This window comes from Bos javanicus, chromosome 9 (assembly GCF_032452875.1).
Source record: "Bos javanicus breed banteng chromosome 9, ARS-OSU_banteng_1.0, whole genome shotgun sequence".
Classification (NCBI taxonomy): domain Eukaryota; kingdom Metazoa; phylum Chordata; class Mammalia; order Artiodactyla; family Bovidae; genus Bos; species Bos javanicus.
The window spans coordinates 8724910-8747349 of record NC_083876.1 but is presented as its reverse complement, the minus strand read 5'-3'; the positions used below and the strand labels follow the sequence as shown (position 1 = coordinate 8747349).

Genomic DNA, 22440 nt, shown 5'->3' with positions numbered 1-22440 from the left:
CCATTTTCATCTTTGGGAACTGGAATGCAAAAGTAGAAAATTAAGAGATACCTGGAATAACAGGCAAATCTGGCCTTGGAGTACAAAATGAAGCAGGGCAAAGGCCAACAGAGTTTTGTCAAGAGAACATGCCAGTCATAGCAAACATGGTTTTCCAACAACTGAAGAGATGACTCTACGCATGAACCTCACCAGAAGGTCAATACTGAAATTAGACTGATTATATTCTTTGAAGCCAAAGATGGCTAGAAGCTCTATACAGTCAGCAGAAACAAGACATGGAGCTAACTGTGGCTCAGATCATGAGCTCCTTATGCAAAATTCAGGCTTAAGTTGAAGAAATTAGGGAAGACCACTAGGCCATTCAAATATGACCTCAGTCAAATCCCTTATGATTAAACAGTGGAGGAAATGATTGTATTCAAGGGATTAGATGTGGTAGACAGAGTACCTGAAGAACTATGGACAGAGATTCATAACATTGCACAGGAGGAAGGGAGCAAAACTATCCCAAAGAAAAAGAAATTCAAGGAGACAAAGTGGTTGTCTGAGGAAGCCCTACAAATAGCTGAGAAAAGAAGAGAAGCAAAAGGAGAAAGGGAAAGGTAAACCCAGCTGAATGCAGAGTTCCAGAGAGCAGCAAGGAGAGGTAAGGAGGTCTTCTTAAACGAACAGTGAAAAATGAGAGAGGAAAACAACAAAATGGGAAAGACTGCAGATGCTTTCAGGAAAATTGACGATGTCAGGGAACACTTCATGCAAAGATGGGCATGATAAAGGACATAAACAGTAAGGGCCTAACAGAGGCAGAAGAGATTAAGAAGTGGTGGCAAGAATACACAGAATTGTACTAAAATGGTCTTAATGACCCAGATAACCACAGTGGTGTGGTCACTCACCTAACATCAGACATCCTGGAGTGTGAAGTCAAGTGGGTCTTAGGGAGCATAACTGTGAACAAAGCTAGTGGTGGTGATGGAATCCCAACTGAGCTATTTCAAATCCTAAAAGATGATGCTGTGAAAGTGCTGCACTCAATATGCCAGCAAATTTGGAAGACTCAGCAGTGGCCACAGAGCTGGAAAAGGTCAATTTTCATTCCAGTCCCAAAGAAGGCCAAAGCCAAAGTATGTTCAGACTATCACACAGTTGGTCTCATTTCACATGCTAGCAAAGTAATGCTCAAAATCCTTTAAGCTAGGTTTCCACAGTACATGAAGTCCATAACTTCCAGATATACTATTGGTTTTAGAAAAGGCAGAGGAACCAGAGATCTAATTGCCAACATTAATTGGATCACAGAGAAAGCAAAGGAATTCCAGAAACACATCTACTTCTGCTTCATTGTCTACACTAAAGCCTTTGACTGTGTGGATCACAACAAACCTGGAAAATTCTTAAAGAGATGGAAATACCAGACCGTGTTACAAACTGCTCTCTGAGAAGCTAGTATGTAGCTCAAAAACAAAAACAAACAAACAGAACTGGACATGGAACTGACTGGTTCAACATTGGAAAAGGAATCCATCAAGGCTGTATATTGTCACCCTGCTTATTTAACTTATATGCAGAGTACATTATGCAAGATACCAGGCTGGATGAATCACAAGCCAGAATCAAGATTGCTGGAAGAAATATGAACAACCTCAGATATATAGATAATACCACTCATGGCAGAAAGTGAAGAGGAACTAAAGAGCCTGTTGATGAAGATGAAAGAGGAGAGTGAAAAAGTTGGCTTGAAACTAAAAAAATTAAGATCCTGGTACCTGGTCCCATCACTTCATGGGAAATAGAAGGGAAAATGTAGAAGCAGTGATAGATTTTATTTTCTCAGGCTCTGAAATCACTGCAGATGGTGACTACAGCCATGAAATTAAGAGGCTTGCTCCTTGGAAGGAAAGCTATGACAAACCTAGAAAGCATACTTAAGAAACAGAGACATCACCTTGCCAACAGAGGTCCATATAGTCAAAACTATGATTTACCAGTAGTTATGTATGCATTTGAGAGTTGGACCATAAGAAGGCTGAACGCTGAAGAACTGACGCTTTCAATCTGTGGTACTGGAGAAGACTTTTGAGAGCCCCTTGGACTGCAAGGAGATGAACCAGTCAATCCTAAAGGAGATCAGTCCTGAATATTCATTGGAAGGACTGATGCTAAAGCTGAAGCTCCAATACTTTGGCCACCTGATGCAAAGATCTGACTCATTGGGGAAAAAGTCTGATGCTGGGAAAGATTGAAGGCAACAGGAGAAGGGGGCAGCAGAGAATAGATGGTTAGAGAGCATCACTGACTCAATGGACATGAATTTGAGCAAACCCTGGGAGATGGTGGAGCACAAAGGAACAATCAGTCCTGAATATTCATTGGAAGCACTGATGCTAAAGCTGAAACTCCAATACTTTGGACACCTAATGCTAAGAACTGAATCCTTAGAAAAGACCTTGATGCTGGGAAAGATTAAAGGCAGGGGTAGAAGGGGACGACAGAGGATGAGATGGTTGGATGGCATCACCGACTTGATGGACATGAGTTTGAGCAAGCTCTGAGAGTTGGTGATGGACAGGGAAGCCTGGAGTGCTGCAGTCCACGGGGTCATAAAGAGTCGGTCAGATATAACTGAGTGACTAAACTGACTGAATAAATGAATAGAATTACTATTACCAGCCCAAAGTTTTCTGAAGATTTGAGGAGAATAACCATAAAAGAACAGATCACTTTAGGCATAGGAAATGTTAGCTATTATGTAAAACATCAGTATGTTTGCATAGGGGGACGTGTATATACACAGAATTTTGTGTCCGATGTTGATCTCTGTTAGTTTCTGTGACAGTGGTAACCTCAAAAGAGGGAGTGGTCACTGGTGGACCATGGGAAGGGAAGCTTTTTTGCCTATATACAATGTAACTACATTTTTTCCCCAAAGGAAATAATTGGTTGACTGCTGGGTGCCTTTCCTGGTGTGTGTTTGAGCACATTTCTTCCCACAGTGGTTTTTGCTGTTGGCACAACAGAGCGGGCTCCATCCCTCACTCAAATAGGCAGATAAGTTGAGCTTGTTTTTCAGTGGATCTCTACATTAGTTTACTAAAAAATATGTTTTCCCTGAACTAGCGAAAGCCAATGGCAACCCACTCCAGTACTCTTGCCTAGAGAATCCCATGGACGCAGGAGCCTGGTGGGCTGCCGTCTACGGGGTTGCACAGAGTCGGACACGACTGAAGCGATTTAGCAGCAGCAGCAGCAAAAGCCAGCAGTGAAGTAAATCTACCTTGTTGGTGTCCTTTTGATATTAGAATGACAGTTGTGAGAAAAATTGTGAAGTACCACATGACTGAAGTGTGGTCTGGATCTGTCTGTGGAGGGAAGTGTTTCATTCCTCTAGTCTTCATAAAACAGTCTTGTGTAAGGTTCCTTTGAGGATGCACTCTGATAGTAAGCAGTGTACTTGACTTAAAGCAGTAAAGATAGTTAAATATAGTCCCATGGAATTCCCTGTAATTCCATGTAATTCCCTGTTGGCTTAGCCAGTAAAGAATCTGCCTGTAATGCAAGAAACCTGGATGTGATCCCTGGGTCAGGAAGCTCCCCTGGAGGAGGGAATGACAACCCATTCCACTCTTCTTGCCTGGAGAATCGCATGGACAGAGGAGCCTGATGGGCTACAGTCCATGGGTTGCAAAGAGCCAGACAGGACTGAGCGACTAATACTTTCCACTTTCCATGCAGAGTATGGTTTCTGGACCAGTAGCATCAGGACCTCCTGGGAATTTGGTAGAAAAGCAAAGTATAGGCCTCACCCAAGGCCTGACTGAGTCATATTCTCTTGGTGTGGGGTCTAGAAACCTGTGCTTAATGAAATGTCCTGTTGATTGTTAGGTGTGTTGAAGTTTGGGGAACAGCATAGTAAGGAAGAGACGTCTGGTTCCAGAAGAGCGTGGCAGTGCGTCTGTGGAGATCACTGTGACCATGCACACCCCTTGATGAAGGGCTATCTGGGCACTGTCTGCATGTGTCTGTTATTTCACATGACAGCACTCCATGCTGTGTTATAGACCACCGTGTGCTGTCTCTTCCAGCATCCTGTTTGAACCTTGAAAGGACTTTAACATTCTAATTATCTAATGTTTTTACATTTTAAAATGGTGCTGAGAATTTCCTGGTAGTCCAGTGGTTAGGACTCTGCACTTTCACTGCTGAGGACAAGGGTTCCATCCCTGGTCAGGAAACTAAGACCCCACACGCCATATGGTGCCAACCCAAATTTAAAAGTAATAAAAATGTCCCTTGTAAACATTTTCTTGGTCCTTCCAGTAAAAGCAAATGTATATTTCACCTTCTTAGTATTTAGCAGTTGTCTGATTATTGTGGTTTATTACTGTACCTGGTTGAAGGCACTTTGGGGCAGGGGGAGTTCACGAGGGAACGTGTCCCTGAGACACCACAGAAGGGTACTGCTCACGGTTACAGTCAATATCATATGAAAGTACAGGAGAATTATCTGAGGTCAGCCCAAGGATACCTGACTCCTTCGCAAATGTACTTGGAGGGTAAGAAAGTGCCAGTTCTTAGCAATTGTTATAAAATCATATGAGAAACGAATTGCCAGTCCAGGTTCGATGCAGGATACAGGAAGCTTGGGGCTGGTGCACTGGGATGACCCAGAGGGATGGTATGAGGAGGGAGGTGGGAGGGGGTTCAGGATTGGGAACACGTGTACACCCGTGGCGGATTCATGTTGATGTATGGCAAAACCAATACAATATTGTAAAGTAATTAGCCTTTTAAAAAGAAAAAAAAATCTTATGCTCAGCACATCCTAATCCTACATCCCCTGCTGGTGTTTGAGTCAGGGACTGAGGAACATCAGCCCAGGTAAACGCTGGAACACAATCTCCTGACCAAGGGGAGGAGGAACATAGGGCTGGGTATGTGAAGGGATGCGGTGAGGAATTTGGAGGTGAAGGAGAGTGATCAAACAGAGAACATAAAGTGCCTCATAAAAGGGGTGTTTAAAAAGATACTATGTCTCTACATAACTTCACCATATTGAGTATTTGGAAAATAGGGATCAAGAAAAGTTTAGCATTAAATGTGCACATGTTCTCATCACATTTTGACACTGACCTTGGTTCCGAGATGTGTATTCTCACATAGAAGTTATTGGGTTTTGCTTTTTTCCTTCAGATTGTAAATTTGCCTCAGGAGTCAAGTCCAACCTAAAAAGTTTTTGTTGTCTGAATCTGCTAAATCTGATGTGTACTCTATTAAGACCTTAATGGTAAAAAACTGTTTTATTTTGATCTGTTATTTGCAGAGCAAAGATGGTCGACCTTTGCCGGCAAGGGATAGACGCGCCTTAAAACAATTTGAAGAAAGGTTACGAACACTTCGGAAAAGAGAGAGGCGCTTAGAATTCATTGAAAATAGCTGGTGGACAAAATTCTGTGGTGCTCTACGTCCCCTGAAGGTAAATGGAGTTTTACAGAATTACGCTGTCTCTCTATGTAGCACCCCTCAGAGAGATGGATTCTTGTGGAAGCATTGCAGTGTGGCGCCTGGAGCATGGGTTTTAGAGTTAAAATCATCTGGTTTTAAATTGCAGCTCCGATGCCTGGCAGTTTGGGTAAGGTGCATAACCTCTCTGAGCTTTATTTACTCATGTGTAATGTAAGTGCTAGAGGCTTGAAGAAACTTAAAATATAGGTAAGTAATGTAGTATGCTTCTAGTTTTACAACTTTGTACTTTTCTATAGGAGATCTGGGACCTGTATTAGAACTTTTTCAATCAGATAGATTTCAGTATTCAAATTAAAAATTTCAACAGAATTTGCTTCATTGTGTGGTGGCATGTTTCTGAAAATATGTACAAGGTATTAAGATGAAAAACCATTAATTTCCCTTTTTTTTAAACCATCATTTGCTAGCCTTAAATTCTTCAGACTCGGGTCTTCCTCTCATAATTCAAAAGGAAATGGGGAAATTACCTGACTGCTTACCCTAAAAAGCTTCTTTTCTAAAAGAGTTCTTCAAAAACATAATCAGTTAGATCTACTGTATATCATTTTAAAACTGTCGGTTAGAATCAGTTTCTTTTTAAAGACTTACCCTAGTCTGTTTTCCCAAGGTGATTGTTTTCATACCACCAAAGGTATAAAGAAACTGTGCCCACCCTTAACTTAATTTTAAATTGTTTATATATTAGCTTCTTTATAGATATTTATAATCTGGTCACTAACAGCTGCCTTGTTTTAAATGCTTTGTGCCATTTCACTGTACCTGTGTTTAGAGGGACTTTCACAGCTTTATAAAGTGTGTAGAATGATTTCACCAAATGTAGGCTGTGGTTAGAGAAGATCCACATCGCTGCATAAAGCTGGGTGTCCTCCCAGGCCCATTGCATCGGGCCCCAAACAGTCGCTGACGTCCTTCTGTCACTGAGGTTAACTTTCACATGTTCTATGGAATCGTGGAAGGTACAGACTTTTGTCTGGCCTTGGCTCAGCTTAGTGCTTTTGAGGTTCACCCGTGTTACCGCATTTCTTTTCAGCAGTTCATTCTGTTTTCTTGCTGAGTATCATTCTGCTGTGTCTGTATCACAGCTTGTTTATCCATTCACCTGCTAATGGGGATTCAAGTTGTTTCCAGTTTGAGGCTGTTATGATTATATGCTGATATGAACATTTGTGTACAAATCTTTATGTAGACATTTATACATTCCTTCATTTTTCATTTTGTTCTTTTGAATCTTTTATTTTATATTGGGGGTTAGCAGATTAACAGTGTTGTGATGGTTTCAGGTCAACAGCGAAGGGACTTATTTTTCTTTTTGTTTGTACCTCATTTTTTCCAGTTTTTTTAAAAATCGATTTTTACCTGGGGGAAATTGCTTTACGATGTTGTGTTTGTTCCTGCCTACAAAGACACAAATTAGCCATGGAACTCAAGGAAGAAAATTAGTTTTGAGTTGAAGAGTCTTACAGAAATAAGCGTTTAATTAGAATAAGTTAATGGGTCCTTAAAATAGTGTTTATATACAATACTGAGCACATTTCTAAGCATGCAGTCTACATTACTCACTTGATTAAACTTGCTCTCTGACAGATGCACATTTTTCTAGTGTATACAACTAATTGGCCTAGATAACCTGAAGCTCCTGATGCGCCTCTTGTTATACTTAGACCTCTTATATTCATATAGAAAGTAATAAATTCATATCCATAGTTATATCACTTATCTTTTCAGACTTTTTTATGGTAAAACATATATAGCATATAATACACCATTTAAACTGTTTGTCGATATGGCATGACATACATTCACAGTGTTGTGCAATGCTCACCACTGCCCGTTTCCAGAACCTTCATCATCTCTAACAGAACACTCAACAGTAACTAATTCTCCATTCCTCACCTCCACCCCACCCCCATCCCCCTGAAACCATACAGCTCAGATTGGGGCTTGAACCCACTGTCTTTTAACTGAGATCACACACCTGGTCTCAGGACTTAATGAAATTCAGGTTCTTGATGTCTCATAGCAGAAAAAATTGAGTGAGAGACAAAGTGATAGATAAGAAGTGAATTTATTTAGAGAGATAAACATTCCATAGACAGAATTCGGTCTGTCTTAAAAGCTGAGAACGGTTCTGGGAGAAATATACTCCTCAGACAGTGTGGGGTGTCTCAGAAGGTGAGAGGCCCTGAAATATGGAGTGGGTGGTTTTTATGGGCTGAGTAATTTCATAGGTTAATGAGTGGGAGGATTATTCTAACCATCTTGGAAGGTGCGGGGATTTCCAGGAGTTCACTTGTTGACCTTTTATGGAATTGTCATGGCACTTGTGGGGTGTCGTTTAGCTGATGTATTACAATGAGCATATAATGAGGCTTAAGGTCCACTGGAAGTCGAATCTTCTGCCTTCTCAGACCTAGTTGGGTCTGCCCAGGTTATGTCGTATCCAACACTGACTTCCTTTAAAGATGGTACCCTTTAAAGGTTGTACTCCTTCCTTCCTGATTCACCTGCCCAGCTCACATCCCCTAATGACCTCTATCCTGCTTTCTGTCTCTCTGAATTTCCTATTGTAGGTACCTTATGTAAGTGAATTATATATCCTTTTATGTCTGGTTTATTTGACACATAATTTCTTCAAAGTTCATTCATGTTTTTGATGTATAGAAATTTCATTTCTTTTTAAGGTTGAATAATATTAATTTTGTTTTTCCATCCATCATTTTGTTTATCCATCCATCAGTTGGTGGACATTGAGTTTTTTCCAACTTCTGGTTATTGTGAATAGTGCTTTCAAGGTAATTGGTGCACAAGTACCTGTTTGAGTCCCTGCTTTCAGTTCTTTTGAGTATATATCTTGAAATGCAGTTGTTAGATCTTGATCAGTTCTGGTATAACTTTTGAAGAACCTACTGTTTTCCACAGTGACTGCACCATTTTACATGCCCACGAGCAATGCACAAGGGTTCTAATCTATCCATATCATTGTCAACACTTATTTTCCTTTGTTTTGATAATAACCAACGTTATGCTTGTGAAGTGATATCTCATTATGGTTTTCACTTGCATTTCATTTGATTAGTGACACTGAGCATCTTTTCATTAGACTGTTGGCTTTATATGTTTACTTTGGAGAAATGCTTATTCAAGTTTCATTTTTAATATTCTGAATGTTACTCCTTATCAGATGCATGATTTGTAAATATTCTCCTATTCTTGGCTTGTGTTTTCACTCTGTTGATAGTGTCTTTTGATACACAGATTTTTAATTTTAATGATGTCTGATGCATTTTTTTTTCTTTTGTTACCTGTGTTTTGTGTCATATCCAAAAAATAATTACCAGATCCAGTGCCATGAAGGTTTTTTTCCCTTAGAGTTTAATAGTTTTAGCTCTTACGTTTAGATCTTTGATCTATTTTGAGGTATTTGTATATGGTGAAGGATAACAGTCTAATTTCATTTTTTTGCATGAAGATTTCTTCTTCCCAGCATCGTGCTTTGAAAAGACTGTTCTTTCCCCTTTCAGTGACCTTGGCCCCCTTGTCAAAGATCATTTGAGCGTATGTGTGAGCATTCATTTCTGGAGTCTTTTCCATTGGCTATGTGTCTGTCTTTATGCCAGTACCATACTGTTTTGGTTGCTGTGGCTTTGTAGTAAATTTTGAAATAGAGAAGCGTGAGTCCTGTAACTTTGTTGTTCTTTTTCAAGATTGTTTTTACTGTTTGGGCTTCCTTGAAATTCATATGAATTTTAGAATGGCTTTTTCTGTTCCTGCCAAAAAAAAAAAAAAGGTCATTATGATTTTGGTAGGGATTGCATTGTATCTGTAGAACACTTTCAGTAGTATTGTCATTTTTAATGTATTAAGTCATATTACACCATAAATATGGGCCGACTTTACATTTGTTTATGTCTCATTAAATTTCTCTCAGCAATGTTTTGTTGTGGGGAAGAAAGAAATGTTTTTCTACCTTTCTCAATTCTTCTCTCTAGTCTAAGAATTAAATTGACATGAGACAGGTCAACAGGGGAATTTCAAACAAATATTTGATAACATGTATACACTGGAGAGACCCAGGAGAACTGAATGACTTCTTAGTCTTAGGAACTAGACAGCACTTCAGCAGTATGCTTGGGGGCTATTTTAAACAAGAAAATTGCTGACAGAAGGTACAAAATGCAAAGAATATAGCAGTAAATAGTGCACTTACAGGATACTTGTCTATGGTAAGAGAGCTGAAACAAGAAAGCAGAGTATTGCCTAGTTCATGCTTAGCTCGGAATGTGAGCATCAGGAACTTAGAATTTTTACCTCTTTGCATGTATCTGCGAGGACTTCCCAGGCGGTGGAGTAGTAAAGAATCTGCCTGCTAATGCAGAAGATGCAGGTTCGAGCCCTCTGTCAGGAAGATCCCCTGGAATAAGAAATGGCAAGTCACTCCAGCATTCTCGCCTGAAAAATTCAATGGACAGAAGTAGTCTGTTGGGCTACAATCTGTGGGGTCACAAAGAGTCAGACATAACTGAGAGACTGAACATATATGCACAGTGTATCTTCAAAAGACTGCTAAGAGCCATGTGTGTTGATTTTAAGGCCATAAATAAATTTTAGCGAGCAGTAGGTTTGTAAATGCAGAATCTGCAAATGAGAATCAACTACTTATAAGAAAAACAACAACAAAAGACCTCACAAATCCAGCAAGTTTTCTTGCCAGCTCTTACTACAAAACTTTGTATTAAACAAAGACAATCTGGGAAAATTTTGGTAGAGAGAAGACGAAATTTGGAGATAAGCCTGTGATTGATCTTAAACCCCCAATCTTAGGTGAAATAAGCCAATCACCAAAAGACAAATACTGTATAATTCAACTTTTAAGAGGTACCTGGAGAACCCTGGTGATTCTCCAAGGGTCGGGGGGCAGGAAGTCTAGGGAGTTCTTTAATGGGTACAGAGTTCCAGTTTTGCAAAATGAAAAGAGATTAGTTTGCAGAACAGTGTGAGTTAATTTAACACAACTAAACTGTACATTCAAAAATGTTTGAGATGGTAAATTTTATGTTATTTGTATTTTACCACTATTTAAGAAGCAAGAAAACAGAAAATGACAAAAAATCAGATAGAAATAGAGTTGAACTCAGGGGAAAATGGGAGGAAAATACACTTAATTTTGGAAATGAAAACAAATTTACAGTGTGTCCAAGAGAGAAAAGGATCAAATAAAATTTAGTAAGAGGGGGCGTTTGAAGAAAGGCAGAAGGATAACCAAGAGAAGGAAAATAAGATGAAGTAAAAAAAAAATCCAAAAACGAGTGTTGAAATGGAAAAGAAAGAAAAACTACATATGTGTAGGTTTCCATGCAGTGGCAAAACAAAACAAATTAGCAGAATATTTAAAGGTATAATACCCCCCCAAAAAAAAAATCCTAAAGTAAATAGACATGAATCCACATGTCATGAATATTCTATATCATGAATAGACAGGAAATAGCCACTTTGTACCTGGGAAAATTTATGTGCAGTTTCCTGGTAAAACCGACTTCAGATTTAAAGAAAATCCTCAAGATTTCCAAGCAAAAGGATCAGCTCACAAGGGCAACATTATTAGACTTAGACTTCTCAAGAAACATACAAAGCTAGGAAGGAATGGAAGAACATTAAAAAAATAAAATCTCAATGAAAAGGTATGAACTACTGAAAAAAAAACCAATGCACAATGTGAGAGTTGTGAGTTGTTTTACTGGGGGCAAAATGAAGACTAGCCCGGGAGACAGCTCCTCAGGTAGCTCTGAGGAGCTGCTCGGAAGAGGTGAGGGAAAGTCAGTATTGTATATGATTTTAGTGAAGGGGTGCATGCAGTCAGGCACACATGTTGGCAGAAGGTTATTGGCCAGTCATGAGGAGCAGAAGTCGGCATTAATGATTTTAGTGCTAGATCTGAAGAGATCCAAGAATCAGGCTCATACAGTTGTCTTCTGAAAATGCCTAACTCCCTGAGGGCCTGTTCTGCCCATTTTCCTGGATCACAGAGTGCCTCACTCCTGGTCTCCACCCTGAAGCCTTCTCAGGGGGTGTCGAAGGTAGGCAGCAGCAGCGGTTTGTGACTTAGTCCTTGCAGAGACTGATGGCAAGTGCCCAGTTTTAGTTGGCAGAACCAAGGAATTTGTATTTAGCCAAAATATCCTTTAGAAAAACAGTTTTTAAACATTTAAGAACTCAGGGGATTCTGTACTGATGAGCTCTTGCTGAGAAATCCCCGGTTGCCAAGTTCTGGCCTATTAATAGGTGTGAAGGTGAACATCAGCAAAAGGACTATGGTGAACGTTTAGTATTGTATGAAGAAAAAGTGTGGGCTGGGGCAGAGAGTGAAGCACAAACATATGTGCTGAGGAATAGATAATTAAGAAGAGAGAGAAAGAAAATAGAATTTCTCATAGATTACTGTGTAGGCAGTAGGTAGGAATTGAACACATAAGAACCAATACAGTGTTTAGTAAAGGAGTGAATAAGAACATGGGGGCTAGGAGCACTGGAAAATTCAAGTACACAAACAAAAATACAAACTTTCTTAACACAAAAGGACTAAAAATCCAGGAGCAAGGAATTCATATTAGCTGGAGAAAGAAACACAGGAAATACATACATAGTTATCAAACGAGATATTTTCTAAACTAAATGTGTTCAGTTCAGTTCAGTTCAGTCGCTCAGTCGTGTCCAACTCTCTGCGACCCCATGAATCACCGCATGCCAGGCCTCCCTGTCCATCACCAACTCCCGGAGTTTACTCAAACTCATGTCCATCGAGTCGGTGATGCCATCCAGCCATTTCATCCTCTGTCGTCCCCTTCTCCTCCTGCCCCCAGTCCCTCCCAGCATCAGAGTCTTTTCCAATGAGTCAACTCTTTGCATGAGGTGGCCAAAGTACTGGAGTTTCAGCTTTAGTATCATTCCTTCCAAAGAAATTCCAGGGCTGATCTCCTTCAGAATGGACTGGTTGGATCTCCTTGCAGTCCAAGGGACTCTCAAGAGTCTTCTCCAACACCACAGTTCAAAAGCATCAATTCTTCTGTGCTCAGCCTTCTTCACAGTCCAGCTCTCACATCCATACATGACCACAGGAAAAACCATAGCCTTGACTAGCTGGACCTTTGTTGGCAAAGTAATGTCTCTGCTTTTGAATATGCTATCTAGGTTGGTCATAACTTTCCTTCCAAGGAGTAACGTCTTCTAATTTCGTGTTACTCATATCAATAAATGTGAATGGGACTTCCCTCTGGTCCAGTGGTTAAGATTGTGCTCCCAGTGCGGGCGGCACAGGTCTGATAACTAGTCAGGGAACTAGCTCCCACATACCACAGCTGAAGACTTCACATGCCGCACCCAGGATCAAAGATCCGAGTGCTGCAACGAAGACCCAGCACAGCTAGATGAATAAAGACAGAGAGCCTCCATGGCAAGAGTCAGAAAGACGTGGTCAAGTGTGAGAGAAGCACTTAGAACTGAGCTGCTCTTACTAATTTGACGATGGAGGGAATGTGAAGAGGGATGCACACAGCCTCGGGGACTGAGAGGCTCCCAGCCGATAGCCAGCAAAGAGGTGAAGGTCTCAGCCCTTACCCTCAAGGAGCTTGATTCTGTTCCTCAGACTTGATCATCTCAGTTGATTCATCTTCAAGTTTAATGATTCTTATCTCCCGACCGGTTAAATCTGCTGAACTTTTCATTTTGTTTTCTAGTGAGCTATTTGTTTCAATTACTGCATTTTCCATCTTGAGAAATTCTGTCTCTTTGTTGATATTCTGTATTCAGGGAGACATTGTTTTCAATTTGTTTTGGTTCTTAAGAAACGTTTTTCTTTAGTTCTTTCAGTTCAGTTCAGTCACTCAGTTGTGTCCGACTTTTTGTGACCCCATGGACTGCCGCACACCAGGCCTCCTTGTCTATCACCAATTCCCAGAGTTTACTCAAACTCATGTCCATTAAGTTGGTGATGCCATTCAACCATCTCATCCTCTGTCGTCCTCTTCTCCTACCTTCGATCTTTCCCATCATCGGGGTCTTTTCAAATAAGTCCAATCTTCTTATCAGGTGGCCAAAGTTTTTCAGTTTCATCTGCAACATCAGTCCTTCCAATGAATATTCAGGACTGATTTCCTTTAGGATGGACTGGTTGGATCTCCTTGCAGTCCAAGGGATTCTCAAAGAGTATTCTCCAATACTACAGTTCAAAAGCATCAATTCTCCGGTGCTCAGCTTTCTTTATAGTCCAACTCTCACATCCATACATGACTACTGGAAAAACCATAGCCTTGACTAGATGGACCTTTGTTGGCAAAGTAATGTCTCTGCTTTTTAATATGCTGTTTAGGTTGGTCATAACTTTTCTCCAAGGAGTAAGTATCTTTTAATTTCATGGCTGCAGTCACCATCTGCAGTGATTTTGGAGCCCCCCAAAATAAAATCTGCCACTGTTTCCATTGTTTCCCCATCTGTTTGCCATGAAGTGATGGGACTGGATGCCGTGATCTTCGTTTTCTGAATGTTGAGTTTTAAGCCAACTTTTTCACTCTCTTCTTTCACTTTCATCACGAGGCTCTTCAGTTCTTCTTCACTTTCTGCCATAAGGGTGATGTCATCTGCATATCTGACGTTATTGATATTTCTCCCGGGAATCTTGATTCCATCTTGTGCTTCATCTAGCCCAGCATTTCTCATGATGTACTCTGCATATAAGTTAAATAAGCAGGGTGACAACATACAGCCTTGACATACTCCTTTTCCTATTTGGAACCTGTCTGTTGTTCCATGTCCAGTTTTAACTGTTGCTTCCTGACCTGCAAAGAGACTTCTTAAGAGGCAGGTCTAGTATTCCCGTCTTTTTCAGAATTTTCCACAGTTTATTGTTACTTACACAGTCTAAGGCTTTGGCGTAGTCAATAAAGCAGAAATAGAGGTTTTTCTGGAATTCTCTTGCTTTTTCAGTAATCCAGTGGATGTTGGCAATTTGATCTCTGGTTCCTCTGCCTTTTCTAAATCCAGCTGGAACATCTGGAAGTTCACGGTTCATGTATTGTTGAAGCCTGGCTTGGAGAATTTTGAGCATTGCTTTACTAGCGTGTGAGATGAGTGCAATTGTGCGGTAGTTTGAGCATTCTTTGGCATTGCATTTCTTTGGGATTGGAATGAAAACTGACCTTTTCCAGTCCTGTGGCCACTGCTGAGTTTTCCAAATTTGCTGGCATATTGAGTGCAGCACTTTCACAGCATCATCTTTTAGGATTTGAAATAGCTCCACTGGAATTCCATCACCTCCACTAGCTTTGTTCGTAGTGATGTTTTCTAAGTCTCACTTGACTTCACATTGCAGGATGTCTGGCTCTAGGTGAGTGATCAAACCATCACGATTATCTCGGTTGTGAAGATCTTTTTTGTACAGTTCTTCTGTGTATTCTTGCCACCCCTTCTTAATATCTTCTGCTTCTGTTAGGTCCCTACCATTTCTGTCCTTTATTGAGCCCACTTTTGCATGAAATGTTCCCTTGGTATCTCTGATTTTCTTGAAGAAATCTCTAGTCTTTCCCATTCTGTTGTTTTTCTCTATTTCTTTGTACTGATCGCTGAGGAAGGCTTTCTTATCTCTCCTGTTATTCTTTGGAACTCTGCATTCAAATGGGTATATCTTTCCTTTTCTCCTTTGCTTTATGCTTCTCTTCTTTTCACAGCTATTTTTAAGGCCTCTTCAGACAGCCATTTTGCTTTTTTGCATTTCTTTTTCTTAGGGATGGTCTTGCTCCCTGTCTCCTGTACAATGTCATGAACCTCTGCCCATAGTTCATCAGGCACTCTATCAGATCTAGTCCCTTAAATCTATTTGTCACTTTCACTGTATAATCATTAGGGATTTGATTTAGGTCATACCTGAATGGTCTAGTGGTTTTCCCTACTTTCTTCAATTTAAGTCTGAATTTGGCAATAAGGCGTTCATGTTCTGAGCTACATATTTAAAGTAGTAGCTTTAACGTTTTTGTCTTATAAGTTCAATGTCCTCAAGGACTTCCTCAAGTACAGTGCCTATTGATTTTGTTTTTTTTCTCTGTATTAGCTGTACTTTCTTGCTGCTTTGCATGTCTCTCTCTCTTTTTTTTTTTTCTAAGTTAAAACATGAGAAATTTTAAATAGCATAATGCAGTAACTCGGGAGATGAGATTCTCCCCTGGATTTTCTGTTATTACTTTTCGTTGTTTGTTTAGTGACTTGTGTGCATGCTATGAAGTCTGTTTTCTTTGTTGTTGCAGTCACTGAAGTTTCTGCTTGGTTGGTTTAGTTAATTATTGGACACAGATTTTCTTAAACACCTAGAATCTGTAAGTCTCCCAGTCTTGCTGAGGGGCCATCTGTGAGTGGAGACGTGACTTCAGCACTCAGGATGCATTTATACCACTCTTAGCCCACACATCCTGCTCGTGCAAGACAGAACCTCAGGGTCGACCAGAATGCACAGTTAGGCCTCTCCTATATTCATGAGCATGCACAGGGCCTTCTTCATTCCCGGGAATATATAGAAACTTTTCAGAGCCCCTGTGGGCATCGCATTCCTCGCGTTTCCATTTTAATCTTTTTGGTTAGTTTATTTTTTGCCTGATACTGACTAGCTCTCATGGCCATGAAGTTCACTGGTTCCTGGGAAAAAGGAATTTTTGCACTGTATGAGCTCCATTTCAAGCCAGACACAGTCTTGCAAGTGGGATCTTCCATGTACCGTCCAGGCAGGTCAGATAATGGCAGTCCTCTGGGAAGAAGACTGAAAGAGCCCCAGCCCCTTCTGTTTCTCAGGTGGCTGCCCAGCTTACAGAGAGGAAGGGCTGGTACTAGAGCAAATCAGAATGCCACAGTGTTCTGTGCTGTTACTGAGAGCCAGCCCTTTTCCTTAAATGCTCCTGGATTGTGGCATGCTTCTGGTTCATTTTCAATGTTGAAAAAATTTGTTCTGACAATTTATGCTGGTTGTTAAATTGCTTTTAAGGGGAAAGGATTTTCAGAGATTTCTACTTTGTTACTTTTACTGGTGTCATCTCTTTGGCTTAATTATTTTTTCCAAATGGATATAATAGCTGGTGTGGAATATGTAACATTTAGGTCAATCCAAGGTGGTCACCCCTGACTTGATTCTGTAAGTACTACTAACTTAAGTTCTCATATTTAAATATATATAGTTTTCTTGGTCTTTATAAAACATTTATCTTTTTAATCTTTGTTTTGTTAAGTAGCTGTGGTTAAACCGTCATAACTCTGGTTCATTCATCTCAGCAGATTGGGGTATAGTTAAGGATTTTCTCTTCTTTCCTTCTCCAGCGGGCATCCAGGCAGGGCAGTGCTGATTTCTTCCGCTCTCTGTGCCATGCTCCTTTACTGCTCGCTGGCAGTTGGTGCTGGCACTGTCTCCTGCTACAAGCTATTTGCTGTCAGCATGCTGCTGAGAAATAATATGTTTCCTCAGTGTATGGATATTGGCTTCAGTTCTCCTGGGTATCAAATACCGTGCTCAAACCTGGTAGAAGAAGACTGTGTATGCTCCTTTATACCTGCTACTAATAATCTTCTGTTACTATAAAGTAGTCACTTCAACTTACTTAGCAATGAAACATTTTAGAGTAAATGCTCATGTGAAATCCCAGTGTGTAAAATGGATATATGCAGTATATTTTGAGTGATATAATAAAGGTACTCTTTCAGAACCAAAGAATTCCCTAGAACACAACTTTAAGATTTATTTCCAGATCTATCTTTCGTGCTGGGTCAGATAATGTGTTGTTAGTCTACTTTTCTTTTATCATATCAGAATTCTAAAATATTCAATGATCATGTGAAATAAGATGAAAAATCTCCCTCGCATTCATAATGTTTTCCATCTATTTCTATTAACTCCAGGCAAAGGAGAAACCAAAATAGTTAAGTTCAGTAGCTCAGTCGTGTCCGACTCTTTGTGACCCCATGGATTGCAGCATGCCAGGCCTCCCTGTCCATCACCAACTGCCGGAATTACTCAAACTCATGTCCATTGAGTCGGTGATGCCATCCAGCCATCTCATCCTCTGTCATCCCCTTCTCCTCCTGCCCTCAATCTTTCCCAGCATCAGGGTCTTTTCCGTTGAGTCAGTTCTTCCCATCACGTGGCAAAAGTATTGGAGTTTCAGCTTCAGTATCAGTCTTTCCAATGAATATTCAGGACTGATTTCCTTTAGGATGGACTGGTTGGATCTCCTTTCAGTCCAAGGGACTCTTGAGAGTCCCAAACATAGATTTCATCATTTTTACTCTGAAATTTTATTCCTTAGGGACACAGTTCCAATCATTGTTTTCCTGAATACAGCTCATACATATCCTTCATGTCTCATACATATCCTTTCACACTGTCAAGTTCATACTTAGAGTATAAGTAAGTATATCCCATCGATTACAGTACTTAGCACATTTTTCCACAGAGTTAGTTTTATGTGACATTTTCTTCAGTGCTGTTGGTACTCTATTTCAAAAATAATACCAGCAATATAGACTTTTCTAAAGATGTGATATAATTTATTTATAAGATATAAGCTGTTGACCCATGAACAATGTGATTTGAATTGCTCAGGTCCACATACACAGGGATACTTTTCTGTAGCCCATGATACAGCACTCTGCACCCACAGTTGGAGGACTATGTGGATATGGAGGAACTGCGTGTGCAGAGGGCTGACAGTGAGCTCTAGACAGATTTTTGACTATCCAGAGGGTTGTCCAAGAGTCAACTGTGTATCTCATTACTTCTGTGAGAAAATGTTACAAGTTCTCTATTTTAACAACAGGTTAATATAACCTGATGAGTTTCTTGGTTTTGATTTTCTGTGTATGTGTATTAGTCTTAATATAGTTTTCAGTTAACTTCTTGTATTTGAATATAAGTCAATATGAACTTTTATTTGACCTAGCAAAGAGTCTCATTTGTTTACTTACCAATGAAGACTTTAAATGTTTTTTCTCTTCTGTGTTTTTTTTCTCAGATAGTCTCATAATGAAAATTTAGTGACATATGCCTAGGATTATAGATTAAGTTAAATTGTATTTTTAGGTCGTTTTTTAGATCATTTTCACATGGTACCGACTCTTATTGAGCATAATGGTTTTGTACTTTTAATATCAACTTTTAGAAGTATATTTTAATGATTTTTTTTTTTTTTTGCTTTTAGATCATTTGGGGAATATTTTTCATCTTTGTTGCATTGCTGTTTGTAATTTCTCTCTTCCTGTCAAAGTAAGTACAGTAGACACATTTTCTAAAGCACTGACAAATCTCCTGTGATATTATACATTTTCCGTGCTGAATTCCATTAATGTAGCCTATTCATCTTAAGTAGCTATTTTACTTAAAGTGTTCTACAGCATTAACTCAAAGAATGACTAAAAAGATCCAATAATAGTATTTCTTTGGTCTGTATCAATTGAACAATATCTGTAAGATATTTAAATGATGTTTGATTTGTTATTCGTGGTTTTCTTGGACTCAGTTGAATGTACATGCTCAAGTTATGATGTTATTCTTTCTAAACTAACTGAAAATGTGATGGTATAATGTGTAAATTCACTATATACTTTGTTATAGCTTGGATAAAGCTCTTCATTCAGCTGGAATAGATTCTGGTTTCATAATTTTTGGAGCTAACCTGAGTAACCCACTGAATATGCTTTTGCCTTTACTACAAACTGTAAGTAAAAAAAAAAAAAATCAGTCATTTTATACTTTAGCAAACATTGTCAAATTATTATGTTGACAAACCTGTTAATGCTTGGCAATATATGCTTGTGCTCTCTGTTAATTTGGCTTCTTATTTACGTATAATTTCTGCATTGATATGTTATCCTAAAAATTATTGTATTGACATATTACTGAACTCTTTAAGTTATGTATTATTTGAATTGGATATATATTTAAACTTAGGGTGAACTTTTCCAAGCATTTCCTGATTTTGCCTTTTAATGACGTCTTTTATTCCATATATAAATATAATTTTTAGTTTAATTTATTGTAGGATTTTTGTTAGGATGATAATATTGAACAATTTGGTAATAATTTGGTAGTTTGCTTCTTGGAGTTGGTTTTTTTTTTTTTTTTGTATTATCATAATAGCCTGGTCAGGGTTGATATTTTAAACATTGCCAAATATGAATAATGAAGTTTGACTTAATTGTATTCAATGCATGACTCCTGGAGCCCTTATTGTTTGTGTATTAAGTTTAATTTTCTCTTTTTCAGGTGTTCCCTCTGGATTATATTCTTATAACAATTATTATTATGTACTTTATTTTTACTTCAATGGCGGGGATTCGAAATATTGGCATATGGTTCTTTTGGATTAGAGTGAGTATATGTTATAATATTTTTTTATTTTTTCCATCATTTTGTATATATCCTCCATTATTGCAAATTATCTTAGATTTATAATACAGGAGTTATAAATATCTTAATACCAAAATGGTGGAAGTGCTGGCCTTTTCACTTTATGTTAACATAAAAGTGCTCTTTGTCCAGAGAGTGCATGCTCAGTTGTGTTCAGCTCTTTGTAACTTCATGTACTGTAGCCTGCAAGTCTTCTCGGTCCATGGGATTATCCCACCATGAATACTGGAGTGGGTTGCCATTTCCTCTTTCAGGGGATCTTCCTGACCCAAGGATCGAACCTGCGTCTCTTGCGTTGGCAGATGAATTCTTTACTGCTGGGTCACCTGGGAAGCCCCTTTGTCTAAAGCTTCAGTTCTTAAACGGGGGCAGTTTTGCCCTCCTGGTATACTTGGCAAAGTCTGGAGATGTTTTCAGTTGTTATAACTAGGAAGCACTACTGGCATCTGGTGGGTGGAGAGCAGGGAATCGGGGCAGCGTCCTGTGTTGCACAGGCAGCCCCGCAACAAAGACTTGCTTATCCAGCCCAAAATGTCAGCAGTGCTGAGGCTGAAAGCCGTGGTTTAGAAGTTCTGTTAGTTTCCTTAGTGTTTGGCTGTAGCCCAACCGCATTGCAGCACAACTGGATACACTATAGTTCGAAATATGGCCCTGTGACTGGCAGTGAAAGATTCCTGTGCTTTGGAGAAAGGGTTATTTTCTTCTTATTCTCATTTTGATATTAAAATGAGATATATCACTTCATACTTCCAGCTGTGTGTAAAATGCAATTAACTAGAGGCTTGAACTAATGAAAGACTTCCTGCTGTGGAAAATTTTTTAAATCTAACATTGCTTCAGTAACTCAAAAACATCAAGTCTAATATTCCTCTTGGCTTCTCCCTCATGGTTGAGATATGGCTTCTTCAGCCCTCTTTACCCCGTCTGTGTTCTGTGAGGAAGAGGCAGCTAGGAGAAGGGGTGACAGAAGATGTGGCTTTCCCAGAAGTTTCCCACAGACTGCTTTCTTTCTGATGCGTAATGTTTTATCACTACCAGCCACTACTGGGCATAGGGAAGCAGGAAGTGTGCATTTTTAGGTGATCGTGTCCCATCCAGGATTAGAGTCCTGTTATTCTATATTGTACTATTATATTCAGTCGAGTAATAAAGCAGGGAGGTGCTGTCTCGGTCGCTAAAGTGTGCTCTGTCATTGAAATGAGAGGCCTGTCACCAAGCTTCTTATATCTGCTCCCACGTTTCAGTTTCCATCCATGCATACAGGATGCACATGGAAATAGCTATAGTCAGATGGTCATAAATTACCATAAACTAGATGACAGTGTTATAGTTGAGTATAACATGAGGATGGGTTTCCCAGATGGTGCAGTTGATAAAGAATCCGCCTACCAATGCAGGAGACACAAGAGACACAGGTTCGATCCCTGGGTCAAGAAGGTACCCTGGAGGAGGAAATGGCAGTCCACTGCAGTATTCTTGCCTGGGACATCCCATGGACAGAGGAGCCTGGCAGACACAACTCAGCAGGCGCGTGGGTGCATGTGCGCATGCACACGCGTGCACACACACACAATATGAGGCTATCATGAGTATTTCGTAGAAATGAGTATTTAAAACATGACATGTCTGTCCTTGTGCAATAATATATAGAAAACTATAAATGTATTACTAATACTTAGAGTTTAAACTCACTCTTTTAACCTGTAGATAGAATTAGACATAGTTCACCATTCTTAGCTCTATGAATTTCTAACAGATGCTGTTACATAATAAGTTTGGAAGATTCTTTGAAACAAACCATGAAAATACTAATTTATTTCTCTAGGTCTTGAGTTTTTAAAATAAACATGAATCTGAATCTAAAAGCTTTACAGGGAAAGAATTGTCTTTGTTATTCTTATAGTTATCTGGAAAGATTAAGAAATCTTAGTATTTATTTTGGAAAAAGAATTGGTGGGTTGAACTGCATGCATTGCCCCTAACAAATGAGCAAGACCCAGTGCCTTCACGTAAAATGTATTGCTGAAATAGCGTCACTGTGTTTCTCCTTCCAGTTGTACAAAATCAGAAGAGGTAGGACCAGGCCCCAGGCGCTCTTATTTCTCTGCATGATACTTCTGCTTATTGTCCTTCACACTAGCTACATGATTTATAGTCTTGCTCCCCAGTATGTTATGTATGGAAGCCAAAACTACTTAATAGAGGTAAGTACAAACATTAAAAAAAGTCATTATTTTGACATTTTAAACATAGTAATATCTAGAACCAAATTCTAATTTGTGAAAGCTAGCATAAAATATTAGCTCATCAAATTAAATTTAATACTGCTAAAACTAGTTTTACATTCCATTGTTGGGCATATTTACATTTGTTTCATATAAATTCTTTTTAAAAATAACACTGAATTTCATAATAGTTGTTCCTTAAATGGATCCCATGCTGCCAAACTGCTGAGCTTTATCTTAGTACTTTACTAGAACTCATAA

At 39.3% G+C, this 22440-nt stretch overlaps 1 protein-coding gene across 1 annotated transcript in view; it reads left to right on the top strand.

Annotated features, from left to right (window-relative positions):
- LMBRD1 (LMBR1 domain containing 1) overlaps positions 1-22440 on the top strand; it is a 137550-nt gene that overhangs the window by 81556 nt on the left and 33554 nt on the right. Inside the window, exons 9-13 of the mRNA XM_061427129.1 lie at positions 5324-5476; positions 18747-18811; positions 19160-19262; positions 19811-19915; positions 22009-22158. Of these exons, the coding sequence (XP_061283113.1) occupies positions 5324-5476; positions 18747-18811; positions 19160-19262; positions 19811-19915; positions 22009-22158 (576 nt within the window). The remainder of the gene's footprint in view (positions 1-5323; positions 5477-18746; positions 18812-19159; positions 19263-19810; positions 19916-22008; positions 22159-22440) is intronic.